Consider the following 22,442-nt stretch of genomic DNA (forward strand, 5'->3'; position numbering starts at 1 on the left):
GTCAGACTGGCGTGTGTGAAGACAGGGGGCTCCTCCCGGGTCAGAGCAGAACTTGTAAGGGGAGATGTGGGGTCTCTCTGCTTAGTCTTGAGCCCTAAAAGCAGGGACTATCTACTCCCCTCAGACATGTCCCCTCCTCAGAGGGGTAAGGCAGGCATCAGCTACAGCTCCTTTCTGTCCTATAAGCTCTGCAGAAGCCCCTGGAAAAGGGTCTTGGTGCTGCTGTTCCCGGTGTACCTTTCATGCCACTGCCATCCTCCTGGAAAGTGTTCCGGCTGGAGCCCTGCTCCTCTGTCTGCTCACTGCCAGAGGAGGCCACGCTGCTCTGGGGCGAGAGGGGTGCGTGATCGGGCGTGGTAAAAGCAGCCCGGGCCCCAAGCTCCTCTGGACTCGGCCACTCACCAGGGACCTGGGGGCTTGTAGGGATGAGTGACATGGAGCGCTTCAGCGGGCTAGGGTGGATTTGGCAGGGGAGACCTGGCCAGAGTGGGAGAAAAGCAAAAAATTAGGCTGGGGACCCAACCACAGGAGACCATCCCCCTGCCGTCAGTGCCAGGATGGCAGTTTGGCCCCGTAACCTGCCAAGAGGAAGGGACCTGGGGTCCAAGGGGAGCTACCTACCAGGTATACCTCATTCTCTTACCTCCAACACCCAACCCATCAGCAAGCTGTCAGCCACTTTCCTGAAATTCTCCAGTTCCGCTGGCTCAAGCCACCAGTGCCCCTGGCAGGAATTACTGCCATAGCCTCCTTACTGGTTTCCTGCCTTCACTGTTGCCTCCTATAGTCCATGGCCCTCACAGCAGCCATAAAGATCCTTCTAAAAATGCAAATTTAACCGAGCTTGACTCCTGCTCAACTCCCTGTGACTTCCTTTCATAGTGGAAACAAAATACAAATGCTTTCACGTGCCTAAAAGGCCATGCAGGACCTGGCCCCTGCTCCTCTCTAACTCTCCTCTCCCACAACCCACCACCTGGTTCATGCTTCTCTAACCTTCAACTCCTCCCAAACTCCCCTTTGTTCCTGAAACACTCAAGGTTGTTTCAGCCTCAGGACTCGCTTTCTTCTTACTTTCTTGATCTTAGCGGGTGGCTCCCTCAAGTCTCACCTCCTCTGAGGCCTACCCTAAAACCGTAATCTGAAGTCACTGCCCACCTCTGCTGCCCCAATTCCAGTCACTCTATCACATTACTGCCTTGTCTTTCTCACAGCACCTATCACAACCTGAAATTATCAAGTTATTTGTTTACTTTCTACAAAATTTATTTATTTCCTTTTTTGAGATGCAGTCTCGCTCTGTCACTAGGCTGGAGTGCAGTGGTGCGATCTTGGCTCACTGCAGCCTCCGCCTCCCGGGTTCAAGCAATTCCCCTGCCTCAGCCTCCCGAGTAGCTGGGACTACAGATGCCTGCCACCACGCTCAGCTGATTTTTTTTGTATTTTAGTAGAGGCAGGGTTTCACCATGTTTGCCAGGACGGTCTCCATCTCCTGATCTCGTGATCCACCCACCTTGGCCTCCCAAAGTGCTAGAATTACAGGCATGAGCCAGCTTGTTTACTTATTAACTGTACCCCCTGCTAGAATAGAAGACCTGTGACAGCAGGAACCTGTCCCATCTTAAACATCATTATATCTTGTAATGAAGGAAGTACATAAGCTGCTTCCTCAACAACCCCGTTATGGGGCCTCACTACCTCCCATTTTTTTTTCTGCAGTGAGCCCAAACTGGCCCCTCATGAGGCCTGGAGACTCAGAGTGATCCCAGGTCCTTTTCTGCAGGATGCTCCACACCCTCTGTGCATCCCAAGTCTGAGGTTGGCAAAGGAATCCAACTTGATCTTTTTTTTTGAGATGGAGTTTTGCTCTGTTGCCCAGGCTGGAGTACAGCAGTGTGATCTTGGCCCACTGCAACCTCCGCCTCCCAGGTTCAAGTAATTCTCCCTGCCTCAGCCTCCCGAGTAGCTGGGACTACAGGTGCCCACCACCACGCTTGGCTAATATATATATATATATATGTGTGTGTGTATATATATGTGTGTGTATATGTACATACGTGTGTGTGTGTATATATATATATTTTTAATTTTTTTGAGATGGAGTCTCACTCTGTCGCCAGACTGGAGTGCAGTGGCGTGATCTCGGCTCACTGCAACCTCTGCCTCCCGGATTCAAGCGATTCTCCTGCCTCAGCTTCCCAAGTAGCTGGGATTACAGGTGCCCACCACCACGCCTGGCTAATTTTGTATTTTTTTAGTAGAGACAGGGGTTTCTCCATGTTGCTTAGGCTGGTCTTGAACTCCCGACCTCAGGTGATCCTCCCGCCTCGGCCTCCCAAAGTGCTGAGATTACATGTGTGAGCCACTACGCCCAGCCTCCAATGTGATTTTTAACCACTCCCAAGACAGGGCAGGTTCCCATGAGCTCCCAGACCTTTATCTGTGCTTTTCCTTCTGCCTTGCTCACCTCTCCAACTCTTCTCCATCAGCCACTTCTCCCTTCATGCCTTGGTCACGTACCCCTCTGCTGCTGCCTCAGGCCTGGTGCTTGCTGCCCTTCTCACTAGCCTCCCTCTTGCACTGGACTGTGGGTCCATGGAGAATGGCAGCCCAGCCCAGTTACTTCTGCAATCCCATGATCAGGCACAGAGCATGACACACAGAAGTCCTTCCAACGAAGTTTGATAATTTGATAAAGGACAAAAGGGTGCTAAGAGGGCCTCTGAGTTCCACCTATGACATCCAGAAGTACCCCAAGTCAGCCTAGTCAAAAAGAAATGAAACAAAGCCAACGAGCCTCACCCTGGGTAGGTGAGGACACCAAGGCCCAGGGACCTGAAGCCCTTTGCCCCAGTTCCCATGGGAGTTGACAGGCTGAGACAGAGCCCAAGCCTTGTTTCTGATGGAAAGGCTGGGGTTCCTGCCAGTGCTACAGTGACACCCAGCACAGGAAGGAGGGCTAGCCTGCTGCAGGCCCCAGAGCATCTTCCCTCAGCTGTGACAACGCTGATGTTCCTGGCTAGGAAGTCACCTGAGGGACAGGGCAAGGCAGTGACCCACCCCTAATAACAGTTTCTGCCCTACCCCAGAGCATCCGGGGCCCTCTTTCCAGGAGCTCTTCAGCCTCTAGACTCCCTCAGCCCTGGTTTCTATCCCCACTCAGCACTCCTGGGGAACATGGCACACTCTGGGCCCTGGGGGACTGGGGAATCCTCAAGACAGGCCTTTTTGCCCGTTTTGGTGTCTCTGGCCTCCTTCTTTCTCCCTTCTCAGCCAAGAAGGGGGCAGGCGAGGCTGACAGGCAGGAAATTACCCTGACTGGAATGATCGTGCAGTTCCTGAGGAGCCCTGCTTGGCTCTGCACTGGGGTGGAGGCTGGCCACAGCATGAGAATTACAAAAACAAGAATGCCAGCCGGAGTTCCAGGGCCGTGCACTCTCCAAGAAATCCTGATCTGTTTTTGGCAGCACCCCAAACCCAAGCTGCCTGCCCTCAAAGGCCAATCCTTGCTCCCCACTCAAAAATATTTTAATTATTTCCTGTTTCCTGCAACTGCCTGGAATCCAAAAGCTTCTCCTGTCCTTCAATGCCCCCCAGAATGTGGCCTTCACACACTGAGGTCTGAGGGTAAAGACGGCCTGAGTTCAAATCCTGACTCTGACTCTGTCGCCTCTGTGTGATCTTGGGCAAGTCACTTCATTTGCCTCTCTGCCTCCCTTTCCGCATGAAGTCCTTAGCAGAGGGATAGGAACACAGTAAGCACAAGTCTCTGCTACTCTTATTACTCATTCAAATCCGCCCCAGTCAGACCCGTCTGTATACTGTCCTCTCTAATTTTCCACCCCTGTGCTTATTTCATGCTGTGCCTTCTACTTGGAATGCCCAATTCCTTTTCCTCTTTTGGTCCAAACCTCTATCAACATTGTTCAATCTTGGTCCTTTAATGGCTGCTGGGGTCCCCACGATGGGGAGAACAGAAGGTATGAGGAGAAAGAAATCTATAGGCACCCTGCAAGGGTGACCCCTCCTCTTCATGAGGGCTGAGCATCTCCAGGAGGGGTACTTTTTGGTGGAGGTAGTGTAGCATAGTAGTTCAGAGTATGAGCTCTATAGCCAGACTGCCTTGCTTTGAATCTTGAGTTTATATGTATAATATTCTTAGAATAGCTCCTAGTAAAGACTACTTACCTGTGTTTGCATTGCTCCCAATACTGTTGATGGCTGGCGGCACTGAGCTGGACGGGTGGAAGGGCACGTGTCCATTTTCCCGGGGTGGCTTGTCCTGCCAGCCTGGCCCTGCCTCCCCAGGGCCCAGCTCTGCAGGGTTCCCCCACTCATCTGAGCCTTGGCGTGAATGGTAGGAAGGCTCTGGCCGGGAGCGGAAGCCACTAGCCAATCGCTCTTCCAGGTGGCTCAGCCAGAGGGCCAGTGCGTTGCGGTCCTCCAGTGTGGTGGCTGGGTGGATGAGGGCATAGGAAAGCAGCTGGCGGCTCTCCTCAATGAAGGCATTGCTCTCGATTGAGTAGGCCAGCACTTTTTGCAGTAGCCTCATGTACTCTGACTTGGCCTCTGTGTTGCCTGGCTGAAGCAGGGGAAGGTGGGACAGCAGGAGGGACACCACCTTCTCTTTGGACTCCTGCTGCCACTGGCTGACGATGGCTACAGAAGGGATAAGAAGAAACGTCAGGAGAGCCAGGGTGGGGTACTCCTGTTCACCTGAAAGCACTGCTTATGGCCTGCTCCCTCAGCTCCAATCTCCTTTTCATAACGATCTTCTTTTCATAACTCCCAACCTTATCCCTCATATAGGTGAGATCAAACACACTGACCCCGCCTCTGGTGTAATTTTTGTCTTATTATTTTTTTTAAGAGATGGGGTCTCGCTATGTTGCCCAGGCTGCAGTGCAGTGGCTATTCACAAGTGCAGTCCCACTATTGATCAGCACGGGACTTTTGACCTGCTCCATTTCTGAACTGGGCCAGTTCACCCCTCCTTCGGCAACCTGGTGGTCCCCTGCTCCTAGGAGGTTACCATATTGGGGCCACACTTAGTGCAGACACCCAATCAGCATAGCACACTATAGCCCAGAACTCCTGGACTCAGGCAATCCTCTTGCCTCAGCCTCCCAAGTAGCTGGTACTACAGTCACACACCCACCATACCTGGTGTACAGTAATTTTTCTTTGTTCTATCACTCCTGTTCTCAAAAACCTGCAGTGCCTCCCAATCAGCCAAACTTGCTACTCTGGAATCTGAACTCCTCCTGCCCCCAGGCCTGCTCTCATGCTTTATCTCCACGACCCCTTCTCTATTCTTCATGGTCTCTATGCCATTTTCCCTGTCAAAAAGCAGTCTCCTCCTTTCTGAATGGAGAAGGCAGTGCTATATGGTAGTTAAAAGCTTGGGCTCTGGAATCAGATGGTCTAGACACCCCAGCTTACTAGTTGGATCTTGGTAGGTTACCTTGAACCTCACTGAGCACCAAATTATCTGTGAAATTTTGGAGATAATTACAGTACCCAATTCACAGTGTTGCTTTGAGATTCAATCAGCTAGCAAAGAACGGAAAGTGGTTTGGCAAGATAATAAATGCTTGCTATTGTTTTTTAACTGGTCTCTCTGCTTCTAGATTCTCCCCTTCTAGTCCATCCCATACATCCAGATGCATTTATCTTCCTATATCACAACAGGATGTCATGTTCCTGACCAGGAGTTTATAATGGCAACCAGCAAGCACCAACAGACTCAAGTCCAAGAACTCCTAGCCTAACATCACCTTCATTTCCAGGGCACCATCCATCTCCCATTCCTCCAGATAAAGACTAAGCTCAGGATATCTCCCCATCTTCCTGGGGTTCTCTCCACAGTATGTATTTATCCAAGTTCCACACCTTGGCTGAGATTCAAGGATTTGGCCCACAACAACCTCCTTCCTCCTATACAAATTCTCTTTTGTAGATGGCCTAGCTTACTGCCTTCCTCCAGGAAGCATCCCCCGGCTGTTCCACGCCATGGTCATCTTGACCTCTCCTTTCTATCCCACTGTGTGAGGACCTGAGTTTACCCTGTGGAGGTAAGCCAGGTTTCCCTTTTCAACCCACAAGGGAGGTCCCTAAGAATACGGCCCCAGGCTGGCCACATCAAGGAAGGCTTGGGTAGGAACTGTTATAAGTCTGACTCTCCCCTTCAAAGACCTTACTAGCACTGGGCGTGGTGGCTCACGCCTGTAATCCCAACACTTTGGGAGGCTGAGGCAGGTGGATCACCCGAGGTCAGGAGTTGGAGACCAGCCTGGCTGACATGGTGAAAGCCTGTCTCCATGTTAGCCAGGATGATCTCGATCTCCTGACCTCGTGATCCGCCCATCTCGGCCTCCCAAAGTGCTGGGATTACACGCTTGAGCCACTGCGCCCGGCCGGTGAAAGCCTGTCTCTACTAAAAATACAAAAATTAGCCAGGCATGGTGGTGGATGCCTGTAATTCCAGCTACTTGGGAGGCTGAGGCAGGAGAATTGCTTGAACCTGGGAGGTGGAGTCTGCAGTGAGCCGAGATTGCACCACTGCACTTCAGCCTGGGGGCAAAGTGAGACTCCATCTCAAAAAAAAAAAAAAAAAAAAAAGAAAAAGAAAAAACCTCGTTAGCACTTCTGTGACTAGCTAAACAGGGTGGAAGATGGAGATAATGCTGACAGGACAAGGAGAGGGACAAAGAATACCAACACTTGGGAAAAGAGACAAAGATTTAGGTCTGAGGCCAACTAGCTGTCACCCTTGGGCAACTGAGCTCACACCTGCAGCCAAGGCGATGATTTACAAATATCTCACAAAGGAGTTCTGAGAGATGTGCTAATGGTGAAGTCTTGGAAATGGGCACAGGAGCTGGCTCTAACCAGACAGAGCTAGGACTCCAAAGGAATGGGGGATGAAAAGGAACAGGCAGAGATGTGGCATATGTCCCTTTACCACCACTTACTGGCCACGTGACTCTAGGCAAGTGTGATCACTTCACTGAGCTCTATTTTCTCTATCTGTAAAGTGGAGCCCAGAATCATTTCTACCTGGCATGGCTGCTATGAATTATGTCAGGCCACAGCATAGAGTAAGTCCCCAGTAAACACTAGCTGCTTTTACTAGTATGGTGGTCGTTATATCTGTGTCTCCCTCGTTTCAAATACACACAGAGATTCTAAAGGCACAAGCCAAATCTCCAGGCCCAGCAAACCAAGAGGCTGGGAATAAGAACCTATACGGAAAGTCTTGGAAACCTAGACATCTGAGGGTCCTTCGACCCAAGTTCCTTAGGCCTTGAAGATTCCAAGGACATCTAGCATGCTTCAGGACTGACTTAACAAAAAAAAAGTTCCATGGACTTCTGGTCTCCTCTGCCCACACTGAAGGATGGACACCTGGCCTTGCATACAAACTCAGAAATGCCCTTTCTGTAGCCCTATTTCTCTTTTTTTTTCTTTTTTGAGACGGAGTCTCACTCTGTCGCCCGGGCTGGAGTGCAGTGGCCGGATCTCAGCTCACTGCAAGCTCCGCCTCCCGGGTTTACGCCATTCTCCTGCCTCAGCCTCCCGAGTAGCTGGGACTACAGGCGCCCGCCACCTCGCCTGGCTAGATTTTTGTATTTTTTAGTAGAGACGGGGTTTCGCCGTGTTAGCCAGGATGGTCTCGATCTGACCTCGTGATCCGCCCATCTCGGCCTCCCAAAGTGCTGGGATTACAGGCTTGAGCCACCGCGCCCGGCCCCTATTTCTCTTAATGATCCCCTTAGAAATCTGTGGCCTAGAATTCACAGACACTCCTAATTCTGCTTAAGTGTGTAGCCTTAGGAAAATGAATCTCACACAATTCCTAACTCCTGGCTATAAAGACTGTGCATCTTCTTGGCCTGGGGCTCGCTGCTCTAAGCTTTCTGGAGACAACACCTGTTTGTTAGTTTTTGTTTTATGTTTTTTTGAGACGGAGTCCCGTTCGCACAGGCTGGAGTGCAGTGATCTCAGCTCGCTGCAACCTCCGCCTCCAGGTTCAAGTGATTCTCCTGCCTTGGCCTCCCAAGGAGCTGGGATTACAGGCACGCACCACCACGCCTGGCTTTTTTTTTTTTTTTTTGACGGAGTCTCACTTTGTTGCCCAGGCTGGAGTGCAGTGGTATGATCTCGGCTCACTGCAACCTCTGCCTCTGGGGTTCAAGCAATTCTCCTGCCTCAGTCTCCTGAGTAGCTGTGATTACAGGCATGCATCACGACAGCTGGCTAATTTTTTTTTTTTGAGACGGAGTCTCACTGTGTCGCCCAGGCTGGAGTGCAGTGGCGCGATCTCGGCTCACTGCAAGCTCCGCCTCCCGGGTTCACGCCATTCTCCCACCTCAGCCTCCGAGTACAGGCGCCTGCCACCACACCCAGCTAGTTTTTTTTTGTATTTTTAGTAGAGACAGGGTTTCACCATGTTAGCCAGGATGGTCTCGATCTCCTGACCTCATGATCTGCCCGCCTCGGCCTCCCAAAGTGCTGGGATTATAGGCTTGAGCCACCGCGCCCGGCCAGCTGGCTAATTTTTATATTTTTAGTGGAGGGGGCGTTTAACCACGTTGGCCAGACTGGTCTGGAACTCCCGATCTCAGGTGATCCACCCACCTTGGCCTCCCAAAGTGCTGGGATTATAGACGTGAGCCACCGCTACCGCCTGTTACTTTTTTCTTTTTTTTTTTGAGACGGAGTCTCACTCTGTCGCCAGGGCTAGAGTGCAGTGGCCGGATCTCAGCTCACTGCAAGCTCCGCCTCCCGGGTTCACGCCATTCTCCTGCCTCAGCCTCCCGAGTAGCTGGGACTACAGGCGCCCACCACCTCACCCGGCTAGTTTTTTGTATTTTTTTTTTTAGTAGAGACAGGGTTTCACCGGGTTAGCCAGGATGGTCTCGATCTCCTGACGTCATGATCCGCCCGTCTCGGCCTTCCAAAGTGCTGGGATTACAGGCTTGAGCCACCGCGCCCGGCCCCTGTTACTTTTTTCACTATCTTGGCCAAGCTGGTCTTGAATTCCTGATTTCAAATGATTTGCCCACCTCGGCCTCCCAAAGTGCTAGGATTACAGGCATGAGCCACTGTGCCCAGCCAAGAGAATATCTGCTAAATCCATTCATTCAAAGTCATCAACTCATACTATGCCTACAGCATTGGTTAAAATTAATAGTAGAACCAATACCACTATTGCTGCTGCTATTCCTAACAACAGCAATAACATACGACACTTTCACTCAGAATGAAGGATACTGTTTATTGAGCACGGACTATGTGCCAGACACTATGGCTAAAAATATGATTGCTTTTCATCCCTGTTTTAATCTTGTTTTAGCGTGCTCATCTTGCAGATGAGAAAACAGATTTGGGAAGGTGAGGTCACATACCCCAAGTGACAGAGCCCATAAGCAACACAGCTAAGATCTGAACCCAGGCTCTGTGTGCCTTCACATTTTTTTTTTTTTTCTGAGATGGAGGCTTGCTCTGTTGTTCAAGTTGGAGTGCAGTGGCATGATCTCGGTTCACTGCAAACTCCATCTCCTGGGTTCAAGCGATTCTCCTGCCTCAGCCCCCACCAGTAGCTGGGATCACAGGCACGTGCTACCACTCCTGGCTAATTTTTGTATTTTGAGTAGAGATGGGGTTTCGCCATATTGGCCAGGCTGGTCTCAAACTCCTAACCTCAGGTGATCCACCTGCCTCAGCCTCCCAAAGTGCTGGGACTACAGTTGTGAGCCATGGTGCCCAGCAGGGAGGAACTTTTTTTTTTTTTTTTTTTTTTGAGACAGAGTCTTGCTCTGTCGCCCAGGCTGGAGTGCAGTGGTGCGATCTCAGCTCAGTGCAAGCTCCGCCTCCTGGGTTCACACCATTCTCCTGCCTCAGCTTCCCGAGTAGCTGGCACTACAGGCTCCCGCCACTATGCCTGGCTTTTTTTTTTTTTTTTTTTGTATTTTTAGTAGAGATGGGGTTTCACTGTGTTAGCCAGGATGGTCTCGATCTCCTGACCTTGTGATCCACTTGACTTGGCCTCCCAAAGTGCTGGGATTACAGGCGTGAGCCACCGTGCCCGGCCAGGGATGAACTTTTTACCCACAACCTTCTATCTCTCCAATCCCAAGTCTCTCTTCTACCCTGGCTTTCCAGATCCCCTTCAGCATCTGCCACTCAAAGCTAGGAAACCTCATTCCCTTGTCTGTCTTCACTTGAACCGGCTGCCAAGATAATGCAACTGTCCTTCAGGCCATCTCCACATCTAAAGATCATTTTCCAAGGCAGAATAGGCCTTCCTGAAGTCACAGAACTTTTGTCATTCTTGCCCTGCCAACTCCACCTGGTACTGGATGGTACCTCTGTGGTACCCCTGTTTGATAACTTAGTCCTACAGTTTTCAGTTCTTGATGAGAAAGAAGAAAGATGGTGATTCCCATTAGGGACAGAAAGTCAAGAATGAAAATAAATAAAAACAAGTCAAGGATATGCATCCCAGTCAAAAACACACACACATAGTTGTCTGGGCAATATGCTTCCTCCTCTGTAAAGTAAGGATTATAAAGCTGCTGAGAAGATGCAGGGAGATGATGCATGTAAAGCATCTGACAGAGCGTACCCACAGTAAGTATTCAGTCTGTGGCTCAATGACGGGTGTTTTCCTCTCTTCTCCAGCAGAGTCGAGTCAGCCTGCCCCTCCAGCCCTACCCTGACATTCTCAATCGCTGTTGTTTAGGCCTTGCAGCGTAGCCAGAGGCATCTGGGACAGAGAGAAGCCTTGTCTAGTCCTTTCCCCACTCCAGAGTACTGCCAGGACTCCAGGGTTAAGGGACACAGCTTCTTCTATGGTACTGCCAGGGGACATGACAGAACAGCCCCAAGGGTTGGGCTCAATGCAGGACCTTGTTCTGCTGCCGAGAAAGGGGAGAGTGGTTTTGGACAAATGGAGGCTGACTCTGGGGAAATGTGTGTTCATGTGTCTGTGTGGTGGTGGTGGGAAGGGCGGGCCTCCCATGACTGAGAAGCATCAGTGAGTACTGGAACTGGTCCAAGGAATTTGTGCAGCCTCAGACCCCTTGGGGTGAGGCCAGCTGGGGCCACAAATAATGGGTGGGGATGGAACGTCTAGTTTCTTGCCCAGATCAGAAAAAGTCTGGCCCAGAGTGGAGGCACAGCAGAGGCCCAACGAATACCTACACAATCGAACCCAGATGGTCCCCTGGAAGGTAGTGGTGTACTCTGTCTCAGGTCCTAGCAAAGTACATCTAAGTAAGAGCACAAGTTCAACAGGCAAACTTGCTGGGTTCAAAATCTAGCTCTGCCTCTACGACCTAACTCAACATAATTGTGGGCCAGTCCTTTAACCTCTCTGATCCTTGGTCTCCTCTTCTGTGCAATGGGGACTGTAAAGCCTCTAACTCACAGGGTTGCTGTAAAGAGTCAATGAGACAATCATACAAAGTGCCTGGCATGTGGTAAGTGCTCAAGTACATTTTAACTATTATCGTTGTTGCTCCTGGTTGAATCTAAAGCCCATGCTGTTTCAGGGCTGGTGGGAACAGTTCATGTATAACAAGAGCACATCTGGGCCTTCCCCTTAAGATTCCCGACAGGGGTGGGGAATTTCACACAGTTATTTACCAAAAACAGACACATCTCTGGTTCCTTGGAGCTAGATGTACAACCAGCAATGATGAAATTCTGGAGGTGGGCGGATGGGGGAAGAGGCTGGGGAATGCTATGACACCAACGGCTGCTTCTCACCAAGCTGCAAACCTGGACTCTGCAAACATGGAGAGATCGAGGAAGACTGTGCGTATAAATATCCTCCTTGGCTATAGTGGCAGCAGGGCAGAGCTGGCCAGGTGACTTGAGCTAAGCAGGTCATGACCCTGGGTCCTGGCAAATTACAGGCACCAAATGAGACTGCCCTAAGAGCAAACCCATTTTTATGTACTGGCCTGGTACAACAATTGTAGTAGCCTCAGGCACCAGTCAGAGGGGCTAGGGTTTGGCTCTATACATGACCTTCTCTGCCTCACCCCAGCTCACACAACACGGGGGAGGACCAGGGGGCTCACATTTTTGTTTGATGAATTGTCAAGCAGAGCCTGAAAGTGGAGGGTGGAGGCCAGGGCTGAGCTCTGGTGACTCACTTGCCATTGCCCCCTCCTGACCTCAGTTTCCCCACCCAGACTGAATGAGCCAGAGAGGGAGGAGTTTAAACCTGCTAGATATGGGGACTGACTCAGAGGATAGGAGGTAGGAAGAAAATGTAGGAAATGTCTCCCAGGAAGTTACAGGACAATGGAGGGAAGTGGAATTCAGCTCCCCTGAACCCAGTCTCCTCCCTCCTGTCCACAGGAACAGCCTTCTGGTCCAAGTCAGCATTAGGGGAAAGGAGAGGGCCAGGGTTATTGTTCTAGCTCCAAAGAGGCGGGGAAGACAGCACTTAGAGAACTAACAGCGATTATAACAAGGGGCAACCCGGGACCTCTTCTTCCCTGTTCCAGAGACCCTTTGAATACTACTTTTCTGTTTCTAGGTGTTGCCTCAGGTCCTACTTCCATGAAACTGATGCTGGCTGCCTGGGCTGGAGGACTTCCCTATACCTTCCCAGCTGCCTGAGAGGAAGCAATGACCTAGGCCAGGCTTTCCACAGCTATAAGCCCCGACTCCCCACTTCCAGTAGGTCACACAACAGTATCCTCACCACCTTCCTGGGCCTACTCAGAATCAGCGTCAGCATCAAGACAAGTGGTTCTCCACTGGATGCACAGAAGAGTCAACCAGGGAGCTTTAAATCTCCAGGGATAGGACCTGGGCTTCACACTATTTTTAGAAAGGCCCTGGGGGATTCTAACACAAAGCTAGGGACACACTCACCTAGGTGAACTCTGTGCTACCTGACCTATCTGAGCAGGAAGCAGGCAACTGGGCAGCTCTGACCCACACCCAAGATCTTCCTGGAGAACTGGAGGAAGTAGTAAGGTTGGTTTTGTGGGACATGGAGATACAATCCAGAAGAAAGCAGGGGATCTGCCTCACTGGTCAGCTCTCCGGGTTTGAAGGGACCAAGCTAAAGAAGGGCTTGGAGGCTGGGCGTGGTGGCTCAAGCCTATAATCCCAGCACTTTGGGAGGCCGAGACGGGTGGATCACGAGGTCAGGAGATCGAGGCCATCCTGGCTAACCCGGTGAAACCCCGTCTCTACTAAAAAAATACAAAAAACTAGCCGAGCGAGGTGGTGGGCGCCTGTAGTCCCAGCTACTCGGGAGGCTGAGGCAGGAGAATGGCGTAAACCCGGGAGGCGGAGCTTGCAGTGAGCTGAGATCCGGCCACTGCACTCCAGCCCGGGCGACAGAGCGAGACTCCGTCTCAAAAAAAAAAAAAAAAAAAAGAAGGGCTTGGAGACAGGCAACTCTTTTTCTTTTTTTTTTTTGAGACAGAGTCTGGCTCTGTCGCCCAGGCTGGAGTGCAGTGGCACGATCTCGGCTCACTGCAAGCTCCACCTCCCGGGTTCACACCATTCTCCTGCCTCAGCCTCCCGAGTAGCCGGAACTACAGGTGCCCACCACCATGCCCGGCTAATTTTTTTGTATTTTTAGTAGAGACGGGGTTTCACCGTGTTAGCCAGGATGGTCTCGATCTCCTGACCTCGTGATCCGCATACCTCGGCCTCCCAAAGTGTTGGGATTACAGGAGTGAGCCACCACGCCTGGCAACTCTTAACTGGGGACTAGTGAACCAACTAAACTCAAGATTTGGTTTGTGGAATAGGTATGCATCTTTTTGGGGACAGTGGGGAGGAGGGGAAGATTTTCTGAGTGGTCCATCCCGCTAAATATTAAGAACTCTTGCCCTAGAAGAATGTGCTGGGCCTCTCCCAAGGCTCTGTCTTCTTTGACACATTATTTCAGAGCCCAAGAAGTACCTGGAAAGTAACAGAACAACCCCCTCACTGTCCAAATAGGGATCCTGAGGCCCAAGAGGGTCAGGCAGGATTGACCCAGGTCACAAGAGGTGTTAGTGGAGAGCTGGATCTACAACTCTTGGGTGTCTCATGTCTCACAACAAATGAATCATCCAGCAGGGCATCACCTCTCACACTACCCGGTGAGCAGAAGAACCTGGGTACTCATTCCCAGGCCCATCCCCTCAGGATTCTGATTTAGTAGGTCTACAGGGGGCAGAAATCTGGATTTTAACAGTCACCTGTCCCCAGTGATTCTGATGATGATGCAAGTTTGAGAAACACCAGGGAATGGGAAGGCCATAATAACCAGAGGAGAAACAAGAGTATGAACAGCTCCTTCTTAGAGGCAGGTCCAGAAAGTAGCACCTTCCTTTACAAATAAGGCAGGTGGGCTTCTACTTGAGGGTAGGAGTGAGACAGGAGGCACCTCCCTTCTTAGTCTTAGAGCTCTTAGGTCTATTAGCAAACAGGCATTCAAGACTCTACCAGAATTTACCTCTGTGATCACTTCTCTTTCAACTCATGCTTTGCTCCAGTCCTGGCAGGCTTCCTGCTGACCCTGGAACACACCATGGCCCTCCCTCATTCTAAGTTTTCCTTTCCTCTCCACCTATTTAAGTACCAGCTTGTTATATTCTCACCATCTGACATGGGGCTATGGATGAAAACCTTGATTCATATATTCATTCATCATTCAATTCATTTCACAGCACTTCTCAACCCTGGGTAGGCATTACCACCAATATCCCATTGTAAACCATCTGGGAATGGTCCTCAGGTTATTTGTATAAAATGCAGCATGTCTTTCAAGCACAACGTAGTGAGAAAAAATATTTTAATCGCATATACCTCTAAACTAGCAGTTCTGCAGAATCTGAAGAGTTCATCCTAGAGATGTTTCAAGGGTACTTATTACATCACTGTTTGTAAGAGGAAGACCACATGTACCATGTGGAGGAGTCTATTGGCCAAGACCTCTAAAGAATTCTGAAGTCAAATTTGAATTCTACGTCTTACCAATTGTGTGACCCACGGCAAGTCATTGAATATTTCCAGACCTCAGTCTCCTCTGTAAAATGGGGGAGTAACAGGGCCCACCCTACAGAGTTGCTGTGAGGTGTAAATAAATACTTAACAAGAAGATATAGACGTATGTGCTGAATATGGAATGATCTTCAAATCAATTGGTAAGTGAAAAAAACCAAAATGGCTAATATGCATGTTTGGCCATATGTATTAAGACAAAACAATGACAAAGTTGGAAGGAGAATATGTATGCATTCATATATGCAGGGAATTTATCTCATAAAACGTAAGGAAATGAGAACATGAAGTCTGGAAGAAAAACCTCACTTTCACATTTTGTACTATCTGATTTTACTACAAGTTCTGAAAACAAAAGCAAAAGCTAAAAATACTCAAATTACCAAGTACTACTGGTGATTCTGATACACAGCCAAGAGTGGCACCCAGTAGGAATCCAACTGCTTGCTCAGGAAGAGGCAGTGGGGATGTGTGACGAAGCTGTGTAAAACACTGGCCTGCCCCACAGGAGCCCCAACTCTGAAGGCAGAGTTATACCACAAACATAACTCCTGCCTTTAGTATTAGAGTGGTGGAGAGTGTGGCAGGGGTAAGAAATGGCTGAGCTCTGAGCCTGCTACAGCTGAGCTGGGTTCTTATTGCTCTTTGTCTAGGACTAAGAACTTACTGCCAGACTAGGAACTAAGCTGATGTGACACCTGGCCTGAGTAACCGTCTCCTGCTACGATCATGCTGCTTCTGTGACTTCCACATAAAAACTCAGTAAAATAAGGGTGACTGATGCTAAGGCAGGTGGGCCTGGGGAGATGAGGGAGGCCAGGCAGCTGTGTGGCTCCCCAAATCCCAATCCAAGCAGCCCATGCTTGTTTCCTCACTGTAAAATGGGGCTAAAGACAGGACCTACCTCATGGGATTGCTGTGAGGACTAAATCAGTCATTGACATTAAAAATAACAACTGGCAGTTATTAAGTGTTTACTACATGTCAGGCATGTAGGAAGCTACACATTTTTTTTTTTTTTGAGACGGTGTCTGGCTCTGTCGCCCAGGCTAAAGTGCAGTGGCACGATCTCGGCTCACTGCAAGCTCCACCTCCTGGGTTCATGCCATTCTCCTGCCTCAGCCTCTGGAGTAGCTGGGACTACAGGCGCCTGCCACCACGCCCAGCTAATTTTTTGTAATTTTTAGTAGAAACGGGTTTTCACCGTGTCAGCCAGGATGGTCTCAATCTCCTGACCTTGTGATCCACCCGCCTCAGGCTCCCAAAGTGCTGGGATTACAGGCGTGAGCCACCGCGCCCGGCCACATGTGTTAATTCATTGAATCCTCACAACTACCCTAGAAAGCAGATATAATTATCACCTTGATTTTTTCTTTCCTTTTCTTTTTACTGAGGTTACATACTTCTCAGGATATCATCTTGAATTTAAGATGAGGAAACTGGCTGGGTGCGGTGGCTCACGCCTGTAATCCCAGGACTTTGAGAGGCTGATGTGGGCAGATCACGAGGTCAGGAGTTCGAGACCAGCCTGACCAACATGGTGAAACCCCGTCTCTACTAAAAATACATAAATTAGCCAAGTGTGGTGGCGCGCAGGAAACTGAGGCACATAGAGGTTAAATTACTTGGTTATATGGCAAGTAACAGAACTGGGATTTCAACTTAGTCTGACTTGAGAGCCACACAAGAACACTGCTTTTGTTTTTTTTGAGACAAAGTTTTGCTCTCATAGCCCAGGCTGGAATACAAGGCATGATCTTGGCTCACTGAAACCTCCACCTCCCAGGTTCAAGCGATTCTCTCACTTCAGCCTCCCGAGTAGCTGGGATTACAGGCGCTTGCTACCACGCCCAGCTAATTTTTGTACTTTTAATAGAGATGGGGTTTTGCCACATTAGCCAGGCTGGCCTCAAACTCCTGACCTCAGGTGATTTGCCAGTCTCGGCCTCCTAAAGTGCTGGGATTACAGGCATAAGCCACGGCACCTGGCCAAGAACACTGCTTTTAAAGTTAATATACAAGTAAAGACAGTACTTGGCTTGTTGTAAGGGCTCAATATGAACTATTATTCTGAAGAACGTGCAAAGAGTTAGGGTGACTAATTTGGACAAACTGCATGGAGCCCCTTGATTCCCTTCCCAGCTAGCTTTCAGGTATCCACTACCCTCCCTCTTCTCTGGCCTCCACCTCTCCCATCCGGCACTGGGACCAACAGTTCTCCATCCAGCCCTGTGGAGGCCCAGACAGCCAGAACAGCTTCAGCAGTAGCCCCTGATTCTAGCCTGACTCCTGTCTACAACTGGGGCCTAAGAGACAGGTCTTAGAGAAGCCTGGCTCACCCATCCCAATGCCAATCTCACAGGACACAGAGTGCCTCTCTAATAAGTACTTAGGGAACTGACAGGATGAACTGTATCTAAATTCAAAACTCTCTGGAACTGGAAGCTGCTTATGTTTTAAGTCCAACCTAACTTTGAGGGTAAAGAATAGTATAGGATGACATGAATTTTGGAACAGTTCTCAAATTCCCTCCTAGTCCTGATATCCTGAAGCTTAAGAAATTAATTACTGCTCACCTTCTATACCCCTTTCATAACGACTAATTTAGTCTGTCCCTTTCAGCAGCCCACATAAGCCACTCTACATGATCTTCCTGTTATGGGGAGTTTCCAGTTTGCACTGCCTTCTCCCATAAGCCCACCATGCCATGCCTGAGGATTTATGGCAACACAGTCCCAGAAGACCCATGATGACAACTTAGGAGGTAAGGAACTCCCCACCCACCAAGACTAGAACCCACATTTTTTAGCCCCATTGTTGAGTTGACCTCCTTAGCCATGTGACATCTATTCCAGGTCTCCCTCCTGCTGTGCTCCCATCCCTAAGGGTGGAGACTCACCAGCACTGTTGGCCTCCGACTCCAGCAGGTGGATGTCATTGCAGTCCGCCAGTGAGTGCTCCAGGCAGAGCTGCAGGAAGCGGGCCTGGGTACGGGTGACCCGTTTCAGAAGTGACAGCAGGGCCACTGTCTGCTCACACTCATTCCAGCCCTTGAACCAGCCAGCGAGGATGCCCACCTGGTCTCGGAACATCATGGTGCCGGGCCTGGGGCCAGGGTGGGGGGACGGCGGTGGCGAGGGCCAGCGCCGTCACATGGTCCCGGCTCTGGCCTCCTGTTACCTTTCCCCTGAGGGCCAGGGCTTAAGGACGTTTCTGGGCGTGGTGGCAACAATTGTTAGGGGAGGAGGAAGCCTGCTCACATTGGGGGAGGTCTTGGTCCAGCCACGCCTCTCCAGTCTCCTGAAAAAGGAAGCAAAGGGGTCAAACAGAAAGAAGGGGCTGAAACTTGCCTGGTGAGTGTGGGTTGAGGGGGCATGAAGGCCTCATGCCTTTCTCTTTCAGGGTACTTGCTCTGCTGAGCTCCTGGAAGAAAGATGAAGCCAACACCAGATATTAAAGCAACTTTCACCCAAATCTCCAGATCCAGAGAAAAGGCCTGACTGGGACTCAGATGCTTATCCCAGAGACCAAGGAGATGTCGGCCCCCACACCTGGCTGTCATAGTGTCAAAGGAAGCGGATTTAATACAGAAAATACACTGGCAAGATTTTTCAGAAGTGGGAAATAGAAGGCTGCAAATTATAAGAAAAGATATGAATTGACGGCAATCTGGCCCAGGTGACATGACTAAGCACAGCACATCTCTGACCTTGCTGGTTTCTGGCTACCTTCTCTGAGAGCTAGACAGTGTGTCTGCTAACCTACTGATAGGACTCCAAGGGCTCTTTAAATTACTTCAAGCTAGTCCCGCAATGCTGGCAGAGGATGGATGGTGGGGTAGTGACCCTGGTGGAGATCTCAGGTATGCAGCCAGTCATCTAATCAGTAACTGGCTGGGTATCTATCAGGTGTGGGCATGGACAAAGGGCTTTTCAAAGATCACCAACAGGCTGAGGGAATCTCACCCCCTCTAACGCAGCTCCCTGACTCTGGAAAAGGTATAGCTCTGATTTATCAGATTTTACTCATCTCTATTCTGAGGTGAATCACTCCCTGTCCTCTTAATTCACCTGAAGGCTGCTCCAAACCTAAACTCTCTGGTTGGGAAGTCCCCCTGACTTCCAGAGATGCCAGCTTGTCTCAGGCTCCTCTTGGAAGCCAAGAAAATGCCAACCTAAGGGGAAGTGGACAGATCAAAAGTCAAAAACTCACAAGCTGCAAAGTGTCCAAATCCCCCTCTTAGGCAGGAACTACAGAAAAGTTATTTCAACTGGGCAAACAACAGCTCTATTTTTCAGTTGGCTGGTTTCTGGACACTACTCCAAAGCCTTTTTCTAAGTGTCTCGAGCTCCGTATCTCCACTCAACATTTCTTCCATCTGTCTCTTTTGCAACCAGTGCCCTTGGCGCTATCCTCAAACCACATTCAGCTCCATCCCTCTCTGGCTGCCAAAGGACTAAGGTTCCCTGGACTGAGAACTTCATACAAAGACCCATTGAACCTACTGGGCTCAGGTCTAAGGGAGCTATTCAAATCTCTCTGAACTTCCCTGCGCTTGCTGAGGAGGGCTGTGGGGTGCATTAGGCAACAGCTGTGACTTGCCTCACAGATCCCCTGTGGGGCCCCTAAACAGATGGAACTGGCCTGGTTGCCAATCCCTCTGGATGTAAGAAGCAAGAAAGGTATGAGGGAAAATGAAACCTTGCTCCAAGTTAAACAAGCGTCCAGCAATTTTTTTTTTTTAAAGGGAAATCAGATGTCACCTCCCTGGCCTAAAATTCTCCAATGACTTCCCATTGCACTTCAATGAAATCTAAACAAGGTCAGGAGTGGTGGCTCTTGCCTGTAATCCCAGCACTTTGGGAGGCTAAGGTGGGTGGATCACTCAAGGTCAGGAGTTCAAGACCAGATTGGCCAAAGTGGCAAAACCCCGTCTCTACTAAAAATACAAAAATTAGCCAGGCGTGCTAGTGCACACCTGTAATCCCAGTGACTTGGGGTGCTGAGGCATGAGAATCACTTGAAGCTGAGAGGTGGATGTTGCAGTCAGCCAAGATCACACCACTGCACTCCAACCTGGGTGACAGGGCAAAACTCTGTCTCAGAAAAAAAGAAAAAAAAAAAAATCTAAACAAATTCCAAACTTCTTATCTTGGCCTACAGAGCCCTATAGGACTCCTGTGGCCACTCCAACCTCATCTTGTACCAAATTATTTCTTTTCTTTTTTTTTTTTTTTTTTTTTTTTTTTTTTGAGACGGAGTCTCGCTCTGTCGCCCGGGCTGGAGTGCAGTGGCCGGATCTCAGCTCACTGCAAGCTCCGCCTCCCGGGTTTACGCCATTCTCCTGCCTCAGCCTCCCGAGTAGCTGGGACTACAGGCGCCCGCCACCTCGCCCGGCTAGTTTTTTGTATTTTTTAGTAGAGACGGGGTTTCACCATGTTAGCCAGGATGGTCTCGATCTTCTGACCTCGTGATCCGCCCGTCTCGGCCTCCCAAAGCGCTGGGATTACAGGCTTGAGCCACCGCGCCCGGCCCCAAATTCTTTCTTATTCACCGGAACTGTCTTCCCCTAGAGGCTGACTCCTACTTGTCATTCAGGTCTCAGCTCACTACCACTTCTTCAAAGACAGCTTCCCTGACTATCCAATCTCAGGAGTTTCTCCTCCAATTATATTAACACTATTTCATTCCTATATAATTTGGCACTCTCAGGTATCATCTTATTTATGTTTCTCTCTACTGACCAAAATGCAAGCCATACAGTCAGCCAGTGCCTACAACAGTGCCTGGCATGCAGAAGGTGCTCAATACATATTTATTGAATAAATAAATAGCTATAGAAGGTGAATGTGGAAGCCACACTTGGGATTTCTACAGCCCTGGGGGGAAAGAAGATAGAAGGAACAGCTCATAGGATGGTAAAGGAATTTGAAAACCTTGTTTTAAGAAAAAAAAAATGAAGGCACTGAGGAGATTTCCTCTAGGGAAGAGAAAACTTAAGGGGAATGGCATAACTGACTTTGGATATCTGAAGAGGTAGCACACAGAAGAGAAATTGTATTTGTTCTTTTACTCTAGAGAAGAAAAGCAGGGTAGATGACTCTAAGGGAGTGACAATATGGGATATGGGAAATGTTGAAAGTCAAGAAAATTCAGTTCTAGTCCTGCCCCAAGCCACCGATTCACTTTGATCACGGAGCTAGTCTGTTCTCTTCTCTAGAATGTATGATAAGGAGCTGGACTGGGTGAGACATGACAAATAGGTTTTACCTCACAGGCTAACTCCAATCGATTGGTAGTTGGCTGCCTGGAGCACTGCGATGAGAAGAATCCTGAAGAAATGAATGGGAATATCCATTAATGGGGAATGATTAATAAATTGGGGCAGATCTCACATTGTATGATATAACACATCTATTAAAAACATGCCTAATCTGGCCAGGCGCAGTGGCTCACTCCTGTAATTCTAGCACTTTGGGAGGCTGAGGCAGGCAGATCACTTGAGGTCAGGAGTTCGAGACCAGCCTGGCCAAGGTGGCAAAATTCCATCTCTGCTAAAAATACAAAAATTAGCCGGGTGTGGTGGCGGGTGCCTGTAGTCCCAGCTACTTGGGAAGCTGAGGCAGGAGAAACACTTGAACCCGGGAGGTGGAGGCTGCAGTGAGTCGAGATTATGCCATTGCACTCCAGCCTGGGTGACAGAGCGAGACTCCATCTCAAAAAGAAGAAAAGGAAACAAAAACCAAAGCTATATACAATCTTTGATCCGTAATTACTTGGAGGGGTGTCTGCAAGTTACACAGTAATATGTACAATATAATGCCATTTTTTAAATTAAAAGAAGCCACATACAAAACCCTTTATATATCTTATATATGAATATCTATGTCTGTATGTGTATAAATGTATAGAAGAATACACCCTCAGCTGCTAACACTATCTTGGAGAAACAGGGGGATTATTAACACTATATAACTTCGTACTATTTCACTAGCTGCAAGTGAATACATATTGCTTTTGTAATTTTTAAAAAAGAATTTAATGAAAAACAATTTTAAGGCAGCATACTTCCTGACTCAGTGAGAAAGAGTGCTGTGATTAATTATCAATGTTTGCCCTGGATGCAGGGTGGATGAGTGGTAGCTCACGCGCCTAAAAAAAATCGGTTTTCCTTCCCAGCTCCAGCATTTTGTGGCTTTCAGTCCCAAGGAGGCAGCAGCTGCCTCAACATAAGGAAGAATTTTAAAATAACGCATCTGTCCAAGAATGGAACTGGCTGCCATGTGAGGAGGTAATAAGCTCCCTGGCTGCTGGAAGTGGTCAAGCGGAGGCTGGATGAACATCCCTTGGGAGTGGGAGGGATTCCTTCACTGGGTGGCAACTCATAAGATAGAAGGACATGTTACTATTTC

At 49.3% G+C, this 22,442-nt stretch overlaps 1 protein-coding gene across 4 annotated transcripts in view; it reads right to left on the reverse strand.

The window, feature by feature from the left end:
* The window catches only part of SAMD4B (sterile alpha motif domain containing 4B), a 42,585-nt gene that overhangs the window by 9,150 nt on the left and 10,993 nt on the right, over window positions 1-22,442 (reverse strand). For 3 of the 4 annotated variants that reach the window (XM_030913809.1, XM_030913808.1, XM_030913811.1), the window contains exons 2-5: window positions 21,301-21,362; window positions 17,930-18,330; window positions 4,189-4,659; window positions 238-477 (exon numbers count right to left, since the gene is read on the reverse strand). In XM_030913809.1, the coding sequence (XP_030769669.1) occupies window positions 238-477; window positions 4,189-4,659; window positions 17,930-18,125 (907 nt within the window). In that variant the 5' untranslated portion in view covers window positions 18,126-18,330; window positions 21,301-21,362. The remainder of the gene's footprint in view (window positions 1-237; window positions 478-4,188; window positions 4,660-17,929; window positions 18,331-21,300; window positions 21,363-22,442) is intronic. The other variant, XM_030913812.1, reaches the window with a different exon arrangement.

This window comes from Rhinopithecus roxellana, chromosome 12 (assembly GCF_007565055.1).
Source record: "Rhinopithecus roxellana isolate Shanxi Qingling chromosome 12, ASM756505v1, whole genome shotgun sequence".
NCBI lineage: Eukaryota > Metazoa > Chordata > Mammalia > Primates > Cercopithecidae > Rhinopithecus > Rhinopithecus roxellana.